The sequence below is a fragment of the Nelumbo nucifera genome, chromosome 4 (assembly GCF_055504915.1).
Source record: "Nelumbo nucifera cultivar China Antique chromosome 4, China Antique-T2T, whole genome shotgun sequence".
Taxonomy (NCBI): domain Eukaryota; kingdom Viridiplantae; phylum Streptophyta; class Magnoliopsida; order Proteales; family Nelumbonaceae; genus Nelumbo; species Nelumbo nucifera.
Genome location: NC_142652.1, coordinates 28,405,310 through 28,422,493, shown reverse-complemented (window position 1 = coordinate 28,422,493; position 17,184 = coordinate 28,405,310). Strand labels below are relative to the sequence as shown.

General features: G+C 39.5%; 1 protein-coding gene across 5 annotated transcripts in view; it reads left to right on the top strand.

Annotated features, from left to right (window-relative positions):
* The window catches only part of LOC104613284 (LEAF RUST 10 DISEASE-RESISTANCE LOCUS RECEPTOR-LIKE PROTEIN KINASE-like 1.2), a 41,068-nt gene that overhangs the window by 6,556 nt on the left and 17,328 nt on the right, over positions 1 to 17,184 (top strand). For 2 of the 5 annotated variants that reach the window (XM_088886629.1, XM_010281036.3), the window contains exon 1: positions 646 to 2,094. The exons of 1 other annotated variant lie outside the window; for it this stretch is intronic. In XM_088886629.1, coding sequence (XP_088742755.1) covers positions 1,275 to 2,094 — 820 coding nt within the window. In that variant the 5' untranslated portion in view covers positions 646 to 1,274. Of the gene's footprint in view, positions 1 to 645; positions 2,095 to 14,327; positions 15,565 to 17,184 lie in introns of those variants that run through there. 2 more of the 5 variants (XM_010281038.3, XM_010281035.3) reach the window with 2 other exon arrangements.

The window sequence follows — 17,184 nt, the reverse complement described above, 5'->3', positions numbered from 1 at the left end:
TCTTCGGCCCATGACGTTAGGATCCGTTCCGCTTTGGTTGGAGAGTAACGTGTCAATAAATGAGGTTTATCGTTTCCCTTCGGTTCGGACGAGGAGAAGATAAAGCCTACGGTTACGCGACGTGATCCTGGGAGGTTCTGAGATAATTGGTGACCTTCTAAGTTTGGTTACGTAACACCTCGACGTGTGTGGATACCAAGGTGCTCTAGTGCTGAAGTGCTCTTATGCCTAGGGGACCAAGCTCTCGAGGTCCTGCGATCTAATATCGATGCACCACACACTGATCTGTCGTCTGACTAGCAGGCCACATCCACATGTCCTTACTCATTAGATCGGGCCAAATCACTTCTCATTAATGCTAAATGCTAATGTTATTTTGCTTGTGGTCTGGCGCTGATGGCCCATGGGTAAGGCTAAGGGCTAAGGCAGCACTATGATCCCGCTCGCTTTCTATGGGTGGGTCGAGCTTGAGCCAATCCCTCTCCTCTAAAAGAAACGGAAGTGAAACACATTAAATAAATGAGCCCCGGAGCTAAGAGTCAAAGATGCTGTTATTTGGTAAAGCGTTCAACTCAGTGATGGAATAGTTGAAATTGGGGGCTAGTGCAGTTGAACATAAATATCATAAGCTTGCTACGTACCAAACACCTTTGTTATATATATATATATTACTAGGCCCATCACCATACATGAACAGGCCTTGATTTTTAACTTAAATCGGAGTATGAGCACATTGTGTAGCATAACAGTAATTAGGTTACTCTGTTCGAATGACTCAATCTTCCTCGCACAAAGACCCCGTTGCTGGTGGGATAGTAGGTCCACCGTCCTTTTTCTTCACTTGTTATTTCTCCCATAATTGCGTCTTTTACAAGTTAAAACCCATTTGGACTTCAGTTGGTAGGTAACGTCTCTCTTTTCACTTCCCCTGTTTTCCATTTTAATATTTTCCTTTGTGAACCACTTCCCCTGTTCTACATTTTATTTCTAACTACTTCGGGATCACTGATTTTGTTTCAAAATTTATACTTTTAGAGGTGAACCACCATATATGAAATCTTTGAATAGTGCAGATGTATAGTCTTTGCTTTACTTTGCCAACTTAATTTACTTTTGTCAAAGAATTTCATGTACTGAGAGTGAGAGGTTACCTCAGTGCTCTAGACTTTCGAGAGATTCCTCTGCCTCATTCCATCTCTTGTTCCCTCTTAAGAGATAGTTTGTTGCTTTAGCCTCACAATCCATACTTGATCTTTCACTCTCAACTTCGCCCAATGCAGCCTCACGTATTCCTCCCATCTTCCCTGCTAGCGCTCTTCCTGTTTACAGCTATCGTCTTCCTCTCCATTGAGGTTCCATCAGCTTTATGCGGTGATGATCCACAATACTTAAACTGCAATCGCACTTTCGACTGTGGAAACGTCCAAGGAGTCGGCTACCCTTTCTGGGGAGATGGTCGACCCAGTTATTGTGGCCCTCCGGAATTCAGGCTGGTATGCGGAAACAACAACCTAACTTCCATTGAGATCATGTCACAAAGTTACCGCGTTTTGCAGATCGATACCAGGAATCGAATTCTAAAGGTCGCCCGAGTGGATGTGTTGGACGACGGCATTTGTAAAACGCAACCTGTAAACACCAGCCTCAATTTCACCCCTTTCACTTCTATTCCGAGTGATCTGTACATGAATTTGTTCTACGGGTGCTCGTTAGGGTCAGGGGGGCAGGGGTATCCGTATGATAAAATTCCGGCCAAAGTCAGTTGCCCCTACAATGGAGATCCAACTGAGGTTCTCTATATCATCGATCAGGTTCCAATACACGAGGACTACAGTAGTTCTAGTGGAGTATTTCGTTGGAGTTGCAAAGCAGGAGTATCTCTCCCAGTTCCTCCAATACCCACGGAGATGCTTGTAAACAATATAGAGTCGAACCTCAGCCAAGTTATAAGGCAAGGTTTCCAGTTGGGGTGGAATCTAAGCGACGCTTCCTGCACAGAATGTTGGCAATCCAGTGGACAGTGCGGATATAACTCCACTTTGAATCGTGCAACTTGCTTTTGCCGCCATGGATCCTCCGCAAAATCTTGTTCAGGTACCACTTTCCTTCAATCACTTATTGCAGCGGTAGGCATGCTTAATTAATATTTAATTAATTTGATTAAAATTAGGGTCCCTTTGGTTTAGTTTATAGTTAGAATTGGAATTGGAATCCGAACGGTGTATTTTCATAATCTATTTGGTTCAGATATGAATGGAAATGAAAATTGAAATCAGTAGGAATGAGTTTTCATTCCTAAATCCCAATAAAAGAGAGAAGAAATGACCATTCCCTCATTGTTCAGAATAAAGTAATTGCAGTGACCAATTCCAAACATCCTCGGGGGTTTCAATCTAGCTATTAATTTGTAGAATTGTAGTTGGTAAGACAAGACGACAAGACACGGCTTGGCTTCATCTGGAATCTGAACGGAGGAACGTGTGGATGGCAAATTAGTTATTTGGATGGGTGATATGGATATTAGGAGAAATGTCAATGTCAGTAAGACTTTGTGGTATATATGTTGAGATGTGCATGTCAATCCCAAATTTTTCCTCATGCAGTCGTTTTCATGAAGGAAGGACTACTTCAGAGTTCAGTCTTGAGGTATTATGATTATTATATATTTTCACCCCTCTTCCCACTACATTCCTTCTATTTGATCCACTTGAGCAGCTGTTATTAGATGACCTCTTTGTCTTATAATTAAATGCTTCTCAGAAGACCTTACGTACTGGTGCTTACAGCTGGGCTAGCCTAGAATCTCCATTGCCTTGACCACTCTGAACCTGAACCTGTGGCCCCGAGCTAGATCCTATTCTGTAAAAGTGAGCTGGACGTTATGTTCAAACTTCTGCTTAAATGGGGATGGGCTTCAGTTTTATCAAGCTTGACGTGTTATCCCAATAACATGATATTGGTTGGGCTTGCTTGGCTTTGAAGTTTCAAATGCTGGGCCCAAGATGGGCTTCACTCATCTCTCCTACATGAGTGAAGATTCTACTTACTATACATCCAATTTGTTGATGACGACTTGTATGTGAGCGATTGAAACCGGATATAGTTGGGCTTCACTCATCGGGTTTTGACCGAGTAGAAGGATTGGAACCGGACAGTTGGTATTGGGGGCTTGGAGCCGTTGGATCTAATATAATTTGCTCCCATTCATAACAAGTATGCTAGCCCTAACAAAACATTCCCTTGAGGTTGCAATGGCTTGACCGGAAAGGAAGTTCATTGAGCAGCATGACAGTCACTGGTTGTAGTCGTTTGGCAAAGGAAAAGAATGTAGTAAAAGGACTTCAATTATCATGGGGATAACCTACTACTACTTGTTGGTTTGGTTGGTGAGTCTTGGGGCAGGGGGGAAATTGGTCAATGAGACTTTGGTTTTCATTGACCAAGAATTTCATGTTCTTTTTTCAGATTTATGTGGGAACGAGGAAAAGTTTATTTTTTTGGGTATCACTTATCTGAGTATGTGGTATCAAGGTTCAAAGTACTGACACGTATCGGTCGATACGTGTCATTCCAAGACACCTCCGATATGCCCCTATGGTGAGTGTATCGGGGGTCTGACTGGTTCAAGGGATGGAGGAGCCCTAAACCGGCCCCCTTGAACTGGTTTCAAAAAAAAAAAAAAATAGTATCGATTCGCCTGATATGCCCATACCGATGTATTGGACATATCAGTATTTTGAACTTTAAGTGGTATCCATCTCCTTGGTGGGTAAATAACTTTCCGGATAAGTGTTTCCCAGGAAAAATTTACCTAAGTAATTGCATTTACCCGGATAAATAACTTACCGAAAAACAAACTGGGCCTTGAAATTTTCTTTAAAAATGTATAAATTACAATGAATTGGGTTTCATATCAATTCCGGTGTTTTCTCATCCCTTCTCCGAGTCATTGTCTCATTGACCTTGCAGAACTTGTTTCTTTGTCACTCTTCATTTCAAATAGAATGCTTAGGCCCAACAGGGCTGGAAATCCAGTTTCCAATGTAGGAGCTCGTCTTCAGCCACTCTTATCGAAGGTTCAACGTATACTACCAATATGGGGCGTATCCATGGATATGGATACACCACAGCTAGGTATGCATTCCATTCCACAAGTCGTGCTTCCATATCGGGCTGTATCACGGTGAATACAATTCGCTACACACCGATATGGAAGCGGTATTAATGCCTAGTTTGAAGACCTTGTATATTTATTTGTAATTTTTCGATATTTTTAATATTTTTTCTGCAAATTTTTTCTATTATACATCTTTGTAATTTCTGTTTTTCTTTGCATTTTCTGTGCTTTTTATATTTCCTACTTTTCCCCTACAATTTCTATTTTTCTTTTTTATATGTTTTCTATAATTTTTAATTATACTTTTCTGCAATTTCGATAATTTTTTTTTGTATTTTCTGTATTTTTCTATTTATTTATTTTTTTGATGTTTTTAATGTAATAAAAGAAGTTAATGGGTTGGGTCAAAGAACCCATTTAATAATTTTCTCTAAATGGATCAGTAATGGGTTGACGGGTTATGTACGAAGAATCTAATCCAAGTCGATTATCACATTGACGAGGATTGCAACATTTATCTTTCTACGATTCTCACTTTTTCCTCTCTTCGTTTTTTCTTTTTCTGGAAAAGTCTTGGAAGGTGCCTGGCTTTCTTTTAAATGTTTCATCGATTAGGATGAAATTAAGCTTAAGCCATTCGTCTCTCCGACTTCTCCCTTCCCCAAAACCAAACACCTTCTATCCTCTCTCTCTCCGCTAAATGCAGACTCAACTCTTTCTATCTTCCCAATTCTTCCTGTCTGTCATCACCGTGTTCCTCCTCGTCTTCGAGATCCCAAAGTATTTGTGCAATGTTGAGCATCCAGTGTATTCAAACTGCAATATCACTTTTAGCTGTGGAAAGATCCAAGAAATCGGCTTCCCATTCTGGGCTGGCTATACAAGCACCGGGCGTTCGCTAGTTCCTAGCGAAGAACACCGAATTTTCTAGGAGAGAGAAAAAGTGGCGAAAATTGAAGAGGAAATCTGAAGAAATTCTGAAGTATGAAATTGATTAATAATTCTGGGAAATAGCAGTATTTATAATACATTGAAAAATTATAAAAGAACTAGGAAAAGAAATTAGATTTGATCTAAACATCTCAAACTTGTAGATAGGATCGAACTCTTCTTGACTTGATCTCCCCCGTCCGATCTCCCTTGATCTTATCCATGCATGAATCTTGGATTATCTAGAATTCTTGAATTCTTGATGAGTCTTGGATTCTTTGAATTCTTGATGAGTCTTGAATTCTTGAATTCTTGATGAGTTTTGAATTCTTGAATTCTTGATAGATCTTGAATTCTTGAATATTGATAATTCTTGAATTCTTGAATTATCTTGGGATAATCTTGAATTCCTGAATTATCTTGGATTGTTTGAGTTCTTTGGCTTATCTTGAATTCTTCCCATGAGCTGTCACCCATATGATGAGATGGGCCTCCCTGATGAGATGGGCCTCCATCATTCTCCCCCACTTGGAAAAGACTCGACCCCGGGTCGTGGCTAGGATATGCGAGGGTCGTCTCTGGTAGGTAGCGATGAAGGTCAGCAAGTATTAAAGCACTAGGAAATTGTGTAGTAGCTTCCCCTGAGAAATTGTTAACATAAATTGCAGACGCTCTCTTATCACATATACGGTCGGCAGACCAACATGGATGAAGTGTTTTGGCCGCTTGCTCAACATCAATTCCCTTCCCCGATTCTGTCATCCAATAAAGGGCTTGGTTCTGATACGGCTTTAGACCACACATGAGTGTTTTTGGGGGATCCATTTCCTCTAGATTGTATGTATCTGCAGTACCGACAAGCTTATTTAGACCTGACTTTGAAATAACTTGTTTATCGTTACTTTGCTCAGGATGTTGGCCCCCCTTTCTTCGATTCAAAAGAGGCAAGAGTGTTGCAGTTTCATCTGAATCACCCTCTAGGCTTAAGGAACATTTTCGCTTGTCAAGATCCTTCGGGATAACTTCTACCTTTTGATATGGCTTAATTTTCAGCAATTTGAAAAGAGCTGGAAGAGGACAAAGAGTAGAATCGAAGTATGAAGGAACTTCTAACTTCCATGAAGACTTATCACCCTTAATGAAAATGGAACTGTGAATGTGAAAGCTTACACACAATACGATTTCTTGCATCAAACCAAGGTCTTCTGGCATAGCTACACATCGACCACAAACCTTAACATTTGAAGAATTTACAAGGGGAATTATGATTCTAGTACTAAGAACAAAATCAATGTGATACTGTATATCTCGCATGGGTGGGAGTTCATGTGGTAACTCATCAGAAACTGCATCATTGAACTCATCAAGTAATCCCTGCACTTCCACTGGAATTTTATTTTCCTCTAGTGTTTCATTCATATTTTTTCCCTTCAACAAATGTACCTCGTGGGTATCCTTACATTCTTTCATAAATTCAGCATGATGATGGGTAATAGTAAGAAAATTTCTCTCATTGGCTTTTGGGGCCTTAGGAATATTCTCTTCAGCCATGGGTAACAAAGTGTAATGTATACCCTCTTTTTCAAGTTGGTAGGTATTCATCCTACCCATGTGCCTTGCATCTGTATCAAATTGCCAAGGCCTACCCAACAAAATATGGCAAGCATCAATGTCTACAATATCACAATATACTTCATCATTGTACTTACCAATAGAAAAGGGTACCTTGCAGCGTTCCTCCACTCGTACGCCGCCTCCTTCCTTAATCCACCCAATTGTATATGGGTTTGGATGTTTTTCAAGAAGTAATTGTAACATTTGTATGACATCCCTGCAAATAATATTTTCTTGACTACCACTATCAATAATTAAATCAAATAATTTACCCTTGACAGTACATCTAGTACAAAACAATCTGTGCCTTTAAGAAGTATCTTTATTTTTTTGGGACAACATTAATTTTCTCACAACACAGGTATACTCTTCATGTTCGTATGGACCCTCTTCATCTTCCCCATCAGGTCCACAGTATACTTCCTCCTCCCTTTCTACCAAATTAACTGCTTTCCTCCTGGGACAGTCACTGGATCTATGTCCAACCTCATTACATTTAAAGCATTTAATAGGAGCAGGCTTTGCATAGGGATTACTGGGTTTAGGAGGGTTGGAAGGGTTACCTCGAGTATGTCCTCCTGTAACAACCTTACCGGCGTTATCCGTACTTGCCGGGTGAGAAGGCTGAACTGTCGGGACTGATTTGTTCCTGTTGACAGTTGCCGGTCTGTTATCACTCCCGCTGTACCGACGATAATTATCACTACGTGCCTTATCTTGGAACATCAATTCTGCTTTCAAGGCTAGGTTCTTTGCTTCTTGCACACTAAGAACCATCTGTACACCAATTTTATCTCTGATGGATGGTCTTAAACCGCTTAGATAACAGGCTGCCTGCTGGTTATCACTTTCAGATAATTGATTTCTTTCAGCTAATCTCAAAAATTCAGATGTATATTCATTAACACTACGAGAACCCTGCGCACACCTCTAATAAGATTCAAACATATATTGTTCATAATCAGGAGGTAAAAATCTACCTCTGATTAATTGTTTCATGCACCTCTAGGTTCGAACAGGACCCATTCCTTCTCTCATCCGGGTCTCTCTCATCCGTTCCCACCAAACAGATGTGCCTCCCTTTAACCGGAAAGCTACCAGTTTTACCCTTCGTTCCTCTGGTATCTCCATGTAATCAAAGAACCTATCGACTTCTGTGATCCAATCTAGAAGTCCCTCTATACCAAGATCTCCACTAAAAGTAGGAATATCTACCTTGAGTTTAAATTCATCATTATTCATACGAGGATTGAAATTACATGATTGTGCCAATTTCTACCGTTTCTGTCATTGCCGGGAAGAACTGGAGCACCACCAAATTCAAAATCATCATCATTGTCATCGTCAAGGATTGGACGTCGGGACGCAGTAACGACGGGTGGTCTGTCGTGGATGTCTCCTTCGATCTGCTGTGGATTTTCCCGGTTCCGTGGGACAACCTCCCGTAACAAAGTTTGCAGTTGCTCAGTCACCTCTGCCAACTGCCGTTCGATGTTACGTGTGGCTGTACGCTGTTCTTCGATTGCTCTCCAAACAGCTTGAAACCCATGATCTCCGTCACGGGGTGGGTTGCAACTGCTACCGTCTGGGTTGGACATGACTGGGCGAATTCTCTACTCTGATACCACCTGACGCAGCGTGGAAGCAATAAACCGGGCTGGCTACGCAAGCACCGGGCGTTCGCTAGTTCCTAGCAAAGAACACCGAATTCTCTAGGAGAGAGAAAATGTGGCAAAAATTGAAGAGGAAATCTGAAGAAATTCTGAAGTATGAAATTGATTAATAATTCTGGGAAATAGCAGTATTTATAATACATTGAAAAATTATAAAAGAACTAGGAAAAGAAATTAGATTTGATCTAAACATCTCAAACTTGTAGATAGGATCAAACTCTTCTTGACTTGATCTCCCCCGTCCGATCTCCCTTGATCTTATCCATGCATGAATCTTGGATTATCTAAAATTCTTGAATTCTTGATGAGTCTTGGATTCTTTGAATTCTTGATGAGTCTTGGATTCTTTGAATTCTTGATGAGTCTTGAATTCTTGAAATCTTGATGAGTCTTGAATTCTTGAATTCTTGATGGATCTTGAGTTCTTGAATTTTGATAATTCTTGAATTATGTTGGGATAATCTTGAATTCTTGAATTATCTTGGGATAATCTTGAATTCTTGATGTATCTTAAATTCCTGAATTATCTTGGATTCTTTAAGTTCTTTGGCTTATCTTGAATTCTTCCCATGAACTGTCGCCCATATGATGAAATGGGCCTCAATCAAAATATGTTAACAGCAGCCTCAATTTCTCCCCCTTTGTTTATGAACCTGATGATCCTTATCTTGTTTTGTCCTATGGTTGCCACGCCCAGGGCCACCCACCACCAGTTTCATCTGCAACGTTGGCCCAAATTAATTGCTCGGATACTTTTAATTCTCGTGAGGCACTTCTTTATTATGGTATTGCATCAGCGACTCAATTACACAATCAGGTTGGGTACCCGGGTATGCCGTGCGAAATAAGAGTGATAGTCCCAGTTCCTCCAACAGCTAACCAGACGTTGGTCAAGAATTTCTCGCTACACGGCGATGTTATTAGCCAAGGGTTCTGGTTGCGGTGGAATGATGGTGAGTATCTAAACTACCAACCCTGCAAAGAATGTTGGAAGTCCGGCGGACAGGGGCAGTGTCCAGGTTGCTCTTGTCCCTATCGTATTAGTTCTGAGACCAAAGCTACCTGTTCTAACAATACTCCGGCTGCAGCCATCTCTCCACCTTCGGTAGCTACAGATAGAGGTATGCACATGGATGTTTCTTTCAAAGCTTTGTATTGTTTTTAATTTTCTATTTCCTACACACCCTTAGGTTAGGTTAGAGTCGTTAGACATAGGAGGTAGGCAACCAGCAAGAATTCTTACAGGCAGCGCTCTCTAACACCACTACGGATCCATCTCCTACAACCTACAGGCTACAGATAAGATGCAATCATATATGATCGGGTTGGGCTGCGATCTCTGTTCCAATTTACAACTTTCAAACAAGATGGAATTTGGATTTCCTCCCCATACCAACTTTCATTCATGGATGATCATGGGGAGATGTTCTAACTGCGAGGTTGTGTCATCGCAGCATGTTTTCAACATAATCAGTATCCATACATCTCACCATAAGACTGAGACCTACTATTTATAAGATGTGCGAACACCAATAATATTGGAACATGTTCCAAGAGTATTTTGTTTTTTTTTTGTTGGGAGGAGATGGGACTAGTGATTTGGTGCCTATGAGTCAGTATTAATTAATACTTTGTATTGATAGCGAAGGAAACATAGAAATTGAGTACTCAGACGGTAGACTTCCTAACTTGACCGCATGGCATGTTGACTGGGACAGTGCTTGTCACCTTCCTTAAACTTGAAGTTGAAGAAGCGACTTTTAATGGATAACTTTTGATCAGTTAGAATGGTAGATATAAGTGCAAGGCCTGGCAATCGGGTTGGATCGGATTACGGCAATTTCGGGTGAAGTTTTGGGTTGGATCGGCAAAGGTTAGATCCTAATCCTAAATATCCACGTTAGGGTTGACCCATAGGTTAGATCATGATTTTGAAAATTGGAATTCTTTGAGCCTTTGACACCGGTTCTCAGGTCAAATGGTCTGAACATCATAGTCCAAACCCTGGTCATCAAATGGTTTTTGGGTCCAGAAACAGACTCGGAGCCATGATCGATTTTTGAGTCGGTTGGGGTTGGTCCCATCATTCGATGGGGTCTGGTTTTCAAAACCATGAGTTAGAATGATTCAATTATTTAGATGATATTTGACTGAAGTCAACAGTTTTTAACAAAAATATGGATTTAATAATTTGGTGGGAATAGTTCAACCATTCAAACGAATGCTGATTTGAAAATTAATGTTAGTGTGAAAAAGGAACTGACAGTGGCCCATGACTCAACCCATCCGATCTAAATACTTTTCGGGTCGGTCAGGTCATATCACCTTAATTTAGTTCTGATCATTAGATAGGGGATCTTAAGTTTGTTTTTGGTCTGGTCTGGTCGGAATCACGGGTTGAGTCCACTTTTTGCCAGGTCCTCCTCCTACGTTCCCTCTCGTGATTTCCCAAATACACCTTTGCATCACTTATTTCTCTCAGCTTCACGTAATTCAATCTTCAGCTCTTCCCATCTTTCCTGCTTCATTTACCTGTTGATCATCGTCGTCCTCATAGTAGTTCAGCTTCCTTCGTCTTTATGTAATGAACAGGATACCATCTTCACTAGTATGTAAACGACTATAAACGGTTCAAATCGTATGCTATACTGTCAGAAGCAGTTCCAGCAGGCTTGATTTGAACTTGTACTCTGTAGATGGTTAGACAAAATGGCATGTCTTCACCTGATGCGGAATTAAGAATTTTGGATGATAAATTTGTGATTTGGACTGGAAACCAATGTTCACACAAAGTAGGAGAACTGTCAATGTTAGTTTGATAAGCTAAGATTATTTGTTATCTTTATGCTTTGTTTTATTTGATATAAAATAAGAGACAACTCAACTTTTATCAAACCAAAAGCAACTTTAGTGTTTTATGTTGAGGCCCATGTCACTAAGGATCCATTCTTCTTATCAAACCAAAAGCAACCTTATCATTACCTTTTTTTTCTATTTCACTTTTTTCTTTTTGACTTAACCTTGCCTCCTTTTAAAAGTAGATATTTTTGCCTTTTCACAATTTGATATAAGATTCAGTTTGGAGAGAGTATAAATATATAGTACAAATATATAAGATTTTAGAAGGAATGCAAATACAAATATGTACAATATAAATACATATAAAATATAAGGTTTTGCACTCTGCATATTTGTATTTGTACTCATTCCAAATGGAGCCTAAAAGGTTAGATGGAGAAGGAGCCCAAATAGAAATGTGTATTTGTACTCATTCCAAATGGAGCCTTAAGCCACACAAGGTTTTGCACTCTATACATTTGTATTTGTACTCTGTCCAAATTAAGCAAATCACATCAACCAACATTTAAACCTTTTTTTTTTTAAATAAAAAGAAGAGGACCTTGTTATTCACCCTTAAAAAGCTAAATTAATTACTTTTTAATAAGATTCAAAGTTTTTTCCTCCTTTTTCATCCATTCATTGACATGCTTAGCAGGAGTCCTTTCATTGGTGCTTCTCTCTAAAGCACCCAAATGTTGGACTGGCGCTGGCCTACATGTTTCATTGTAGTGTCCTGCCAAGGGCTGTCAATGGATCCAATATTGGTCCAACTTGATCTGGTCCAATATGAATCCATTATAGATGCTTTGATTCAATTCAATCCAGTGAATGCTCTGAATCATTCTGGACTGCTCCAATTCAATGTTTAGATCATTCAATCTGTTCAAATTGGTTTTAATTTAAATTGTATTCAACCCAAACCTGGTCTTTTGACACCCATACTCTTATCTTCTGTCAAATAAATCGGATATTGGTTCAATACGATCCTGCCCAATATAAATACATTACATAAGAATCAGGTCCAATCCAATAAATACTTTGGACCATTAAGTATTTATTGATCCATCCAACCTGTTTAAATTGATTTTGATTCGAACGGTCCAATTCAAACCTGGTCCGCTGATACCACTAGTTCTGTCGACTCTGGACCCGTGGCCGAGCTTGAGCCTTCTCACTTCTCTAGAAAGTAGTAACTGAGGTAGCCCTTAGCCTAATCGCCTAAATTGATGACTAACCCAACACCAAACTTAACGCCTGATCCCAACTACTTAGTATTGAACTAATGGGCTTGCTGGATATTGAAGTTTGAAATTTTGGGGCCAAGATGGATTCGACTATTCTTCCCTACATAATCTCTCTCTCTCTCTCTCTAAATTAGCCCTCAAATCCTCGCCAGCCATGTTGCCGATCCCTTTTAGGCTCAAGTTTGCCTTTCTATTAAAGGATAATAAGAAATAAGGGTCTGTTTGGTTTGTGATTAGAATTGGAATCAGAATTCCTTAGAATTGGAATTGAAATGATCTATTCCTCTTACCTGTTTGGTTCAGATAGGGAAATGGAATCAGATTCTGATTTATGCTGTTTGGTTCATTAAGAATATGGAATCATAATCAGTCATGATTTTCAATTTTGCTCCTAATAAAAATAAAAATGCAGAAAATGCATGAAAATATCAGAAAATTATAGAAAACTTGTTGAAGTTCTCTGCTTAATGCAGCCTTCAGGTTGGGCCGATTTGGTCGAACCTTATAAGCCGGAATCAATGTTGAATAGTGTTATAAAGCAATATTAATTAAAAATATTATATATAAAATAATATTTGTTATTTTAATTTGTCTTTAAAAAGTTAATATTCGAATTCAAATATTAATATTATAAAAAATTAATATTAAAATTAATTTAAAATAATATTTATAAAATGCTAATATTATAAAAAATATTAATAAGCACATGATGCGGTGAAGTAGGGAATGACCCCCATGAACAGCGAGGAGAAGTAGCAGTGACGTTCATCGGACCATCATCACCATTGCCGATCGAACAAGGTGCCAAGTCTGGGACAAACCCCACACGAGGTTGAGTCATCCCGGCTTGGGAAGAGGGGACGATCACTCCCACTGCCATCGTTGTCATCAACGACATTTGAAGCTAGAAACAATCGTCACCATCACCATCTTCCTCCAATCCTTCACCGTGCTCATCCTCGAAGTCTCGCAAGACTTGTTTTTACAAGACCAGCACCAAAACAACCCACTCTACCCTTCGATCGTCTGCATCATCAACATCGACATCTCGATTGATGACCTAGAAACCGATCATTTCTGATTAGATACAGACATCGCCGTTGCTGAGCTCATCGATTCAATTTCACTATGGTCAGGTCTGGTCTGCAATAGAGAGACAGAGGAGGAATGAAAAAGAGTGTGAGAGAGAGGAAAGGAAGAAGAAGAGAGGAGAGAAGCAAAATTGACGGTGATTTACCTTGTTATTGCCGGAACCTCAGTCCAAATCCATTCTTCAAACTTCAGCTGTAAGGGGAGAGGGACGAGAGATGAGGGAGAGAGGGTTAGAAAGTTGGAATTGGGTAGTGAAAGGGTTTGAGGGCTTTTATGTTATTTCATTTTTATTTTAAGAAGCGGGAATGGGATTCCAATTCCTGGGGGGTGGGTGGTGGGTGGGGGGTGGCCATTCCCAGGTTCCCTCAAATGAGGGATTGCCATTCCGCCAGAAAGGAGAATCAGATTCCAATTCCATCCAATCAAGTTCCTGAAATTATTCTGATTCTGATTCTAGACCCCTATTCCTGTGACCAAACGGGGTTGTCATTTTTATTAAAATTATATTATTAAATAAATAAATAAATAAAATTTGAGTAATATAGGGTCCGACCCGGTACAAACAACTTTCTCTCCCTCTGTTAGTCATAGAAATGGAAACATTATAGTACAGAAACAGATATTTCTTTTATGGACGGTGGATGATGATATCTGAAAATTCTGTTAGTCCATCTGTGAATTGCAACCACACATCTCTCTTTTCTTGTCAAATCCAACTTATTGTTTCTAATTTTCTATGCATTTGGATTGCCAATTGGCCAGTGCACATCACCCTACAGCGTCATAAAAAGAATAAAAATTAGAAAGGGTCTTTGGCGTTAAATTGCTGCTGGTGCTGGGTTGCCCAATCTAATCTCCGATGGTAATAACTGTGGTCGTAGGTGCTTATAACAGCCATCTGATGATCTCTACCAAATCAATGAAGGTTTAGTGATTGATTCATACCAATACCAAGCTTTCTCCTTGACCATCAGCATCCTCCCAATCAAAATGACTAGCAGTAGCATACCATACCATTCAGGTCCTACCTTTTCCGTGAGAGACGCGTTACTTGGTCCAAATTCCTCTGACTTGTGCGTACATAACTACTTCCAATGAATTCAACTCGTCCCCATTTGTTCTTTCTTTTTAATAATGTTCTTAATTTCTTCTAACTCGTATATTATATTCTCCTGCTGCAACCTCCTCCTCCTCCTCCTCCTCCTCGGACCTTCTCCCAAAATGCATCCCCACCTTCACCTCCTCCCGTCTCAACTCTTCTGCTTCTTCCTCATCTTTATCTTTACCCATGTTCCAAAGACTTTGTGCCAGCAGGGTGACGAGAGGTATACAGACTGCAGTACCCGAGCATTCGATTGCGGCGAGATCACTGGAATTGACTACTACCCTTTCTGGGGGAAAAACCGACCATCTTATTGTGGCCTCCCGGAGTTTGAGCTCACTTGCCAAGATGATGTCCCGGTCCTAACAATTGGGTTGCAGAAATACCGTGTATTGAAGATCAAACAAAACCCCCACCAGATTCTAAAAATAGCAAGGCTGGACTTCTGGGATAATAGCTGTCAGGATAGACTCGATAACAGGACTACCTTTGATTACAATCACTTCGACTATGCTCACACTGATGTAAACCTGACGCTATACTATGATTGTCCATCATACACATGGATACCTCCGGAGCCCATTCCTAAATTTAATTGCTCCATTCATGGTATATCTGGCGATGTTTACCCTTGGATGGAATCCACCCCGAGCACACCCAGTCAAATCCCATTATCTACGTTGTGCACTAGCGTCCTGATACCGGTTCTCCCGATAAGCTACGCCTCTACAACAGTAGTCATTGCCAATGAATCAATTTTGCAGACGATTCTGAGAAATGGTTTCGAGGTGGATTATACCGGTGGAAACGAGAACGACCGCCTGTGCTCGCAGTGTATTGGTTCCGGTGGGAGATGTGGGTATTTGAACGGATTTACTTGCTTTTGCCCTGACCGCCCTTACCCAAATCCAAGTAAGGCGTGTCCTCCTCCTCTACCACCTCCTAGCAAAGGTACGCTTCTTTTTTCGAACGCCAGAGTTACCTTCAATTTCTTTGATCGCTAGCTAGTCTCCCGTTAATCATTAATTCTTGTGAGTGAATAAAAGGATAGAAAACTTGTTAACACAATTTTTCACATAATAATTCTTTTGCATAATCAATGCCTATTGTTCTCTCTCCATCTTCGTCAAGTCATTAATTTGCAGAGGGTTGGTTAATTAGTAAGCAAATAAATATCTACTAGAATCATATTGAGCTGTTCTATATATCTTGAAAACCCAACTGCAGTTTGCAGCATAAGATCCAAAATATAGTTTTTAGTGACCAGTAGTAGCTAGTACAACTACACCCATGTCATCTCTTTCAACTCATTCTACGTTCAGTCTATTCTAGAATTTCAGCAAACCCATAAGTTCCATTCTATATTCTAATAGATGAAACAGATCATTTACAGAAATTTATAGCCTGGCAATACCAGACCAACCTAAGCACTAATTAGGTGCTGTGGCCTGTGGGGGTTGACGATTCTCTTCTTCCAAAACAGCATGTGGAGCTGCGCTTGCACATGTTATTTGTTTAATTGAATGCAAATTCAAACGCAATCCAATTAAAAGGTGACCATAGTTGGATCGAATATGGATCCGTCCCTACCTGATTCCATATGATCATACTTTGACAATATTTAAATATTTACCTTAAATTTGTATCTATTTATTAGTCTAGTTGGTTTAAATGTTCTGTATTTTCTAAAGCATCATAGATTCAAGTCTCATAGATATTATTTTCAATTTATTTATGATATACAATATTAAAGTCGTTTATATAACGAAATATATATTTTGATTATTTTTAGTTTCATTTATTAATGTTATTAGTTTGATTTGAACCAAATCCAAAACCAATGGATAAGACTCGATCCAAATACCACACCACACACATAATACCACGATACCAAACACCCACTTAATAGTGTTGACAGGTTAATTTGGTGAATTGCCAAAAGAGAGGATTTGGGTGTTGGAGGTTTTAAGTTTCATGTGAAATCATGTCTGTTTTCCTCACAACCTTTATCCGTGGCAAGGTACGGGTCCAACTTGGATTGGGTTGGATGGAGCATTTCTTAATTTCTGGCCAACCGTGAGCCCATCTAGTTGAAATTATCAATCTGCACCCTTTAAAGGACCACTCTTTAGACTTCCACTTATTTGAGGAAACTATGACTATTATACTGTTGTTATCAATGTGATCTAATTTTTATTAGGTCGTTTCTTGTTATCTGTAACTCATTAATTCTGTGTATATGTTGATCTCTAATTTTTGTAGCTTTTGAGGATCTCAAGAGCTTTGTAATATTTGATTTTGTATTTTAGGGGTGTTCACGGGGGGTAAATTACAGATTGAAATAAATCATTTTAGTATAGAAATCAAACCAGATTAAACCGCTTTTGGTTTGGTTTATACAATTTGGGCTATTCTATTAGGCTTAGTCTAATTAAAAAGCTCAAATTAATTGCATTGTTACATAAATAACAATTATAATTCAAATATCAAATTGAAATGTTAACACTACCTATTACTATCATATAAATTACATTCATAATTTCTAGAACATAGACAGCTCCTTGAACATTA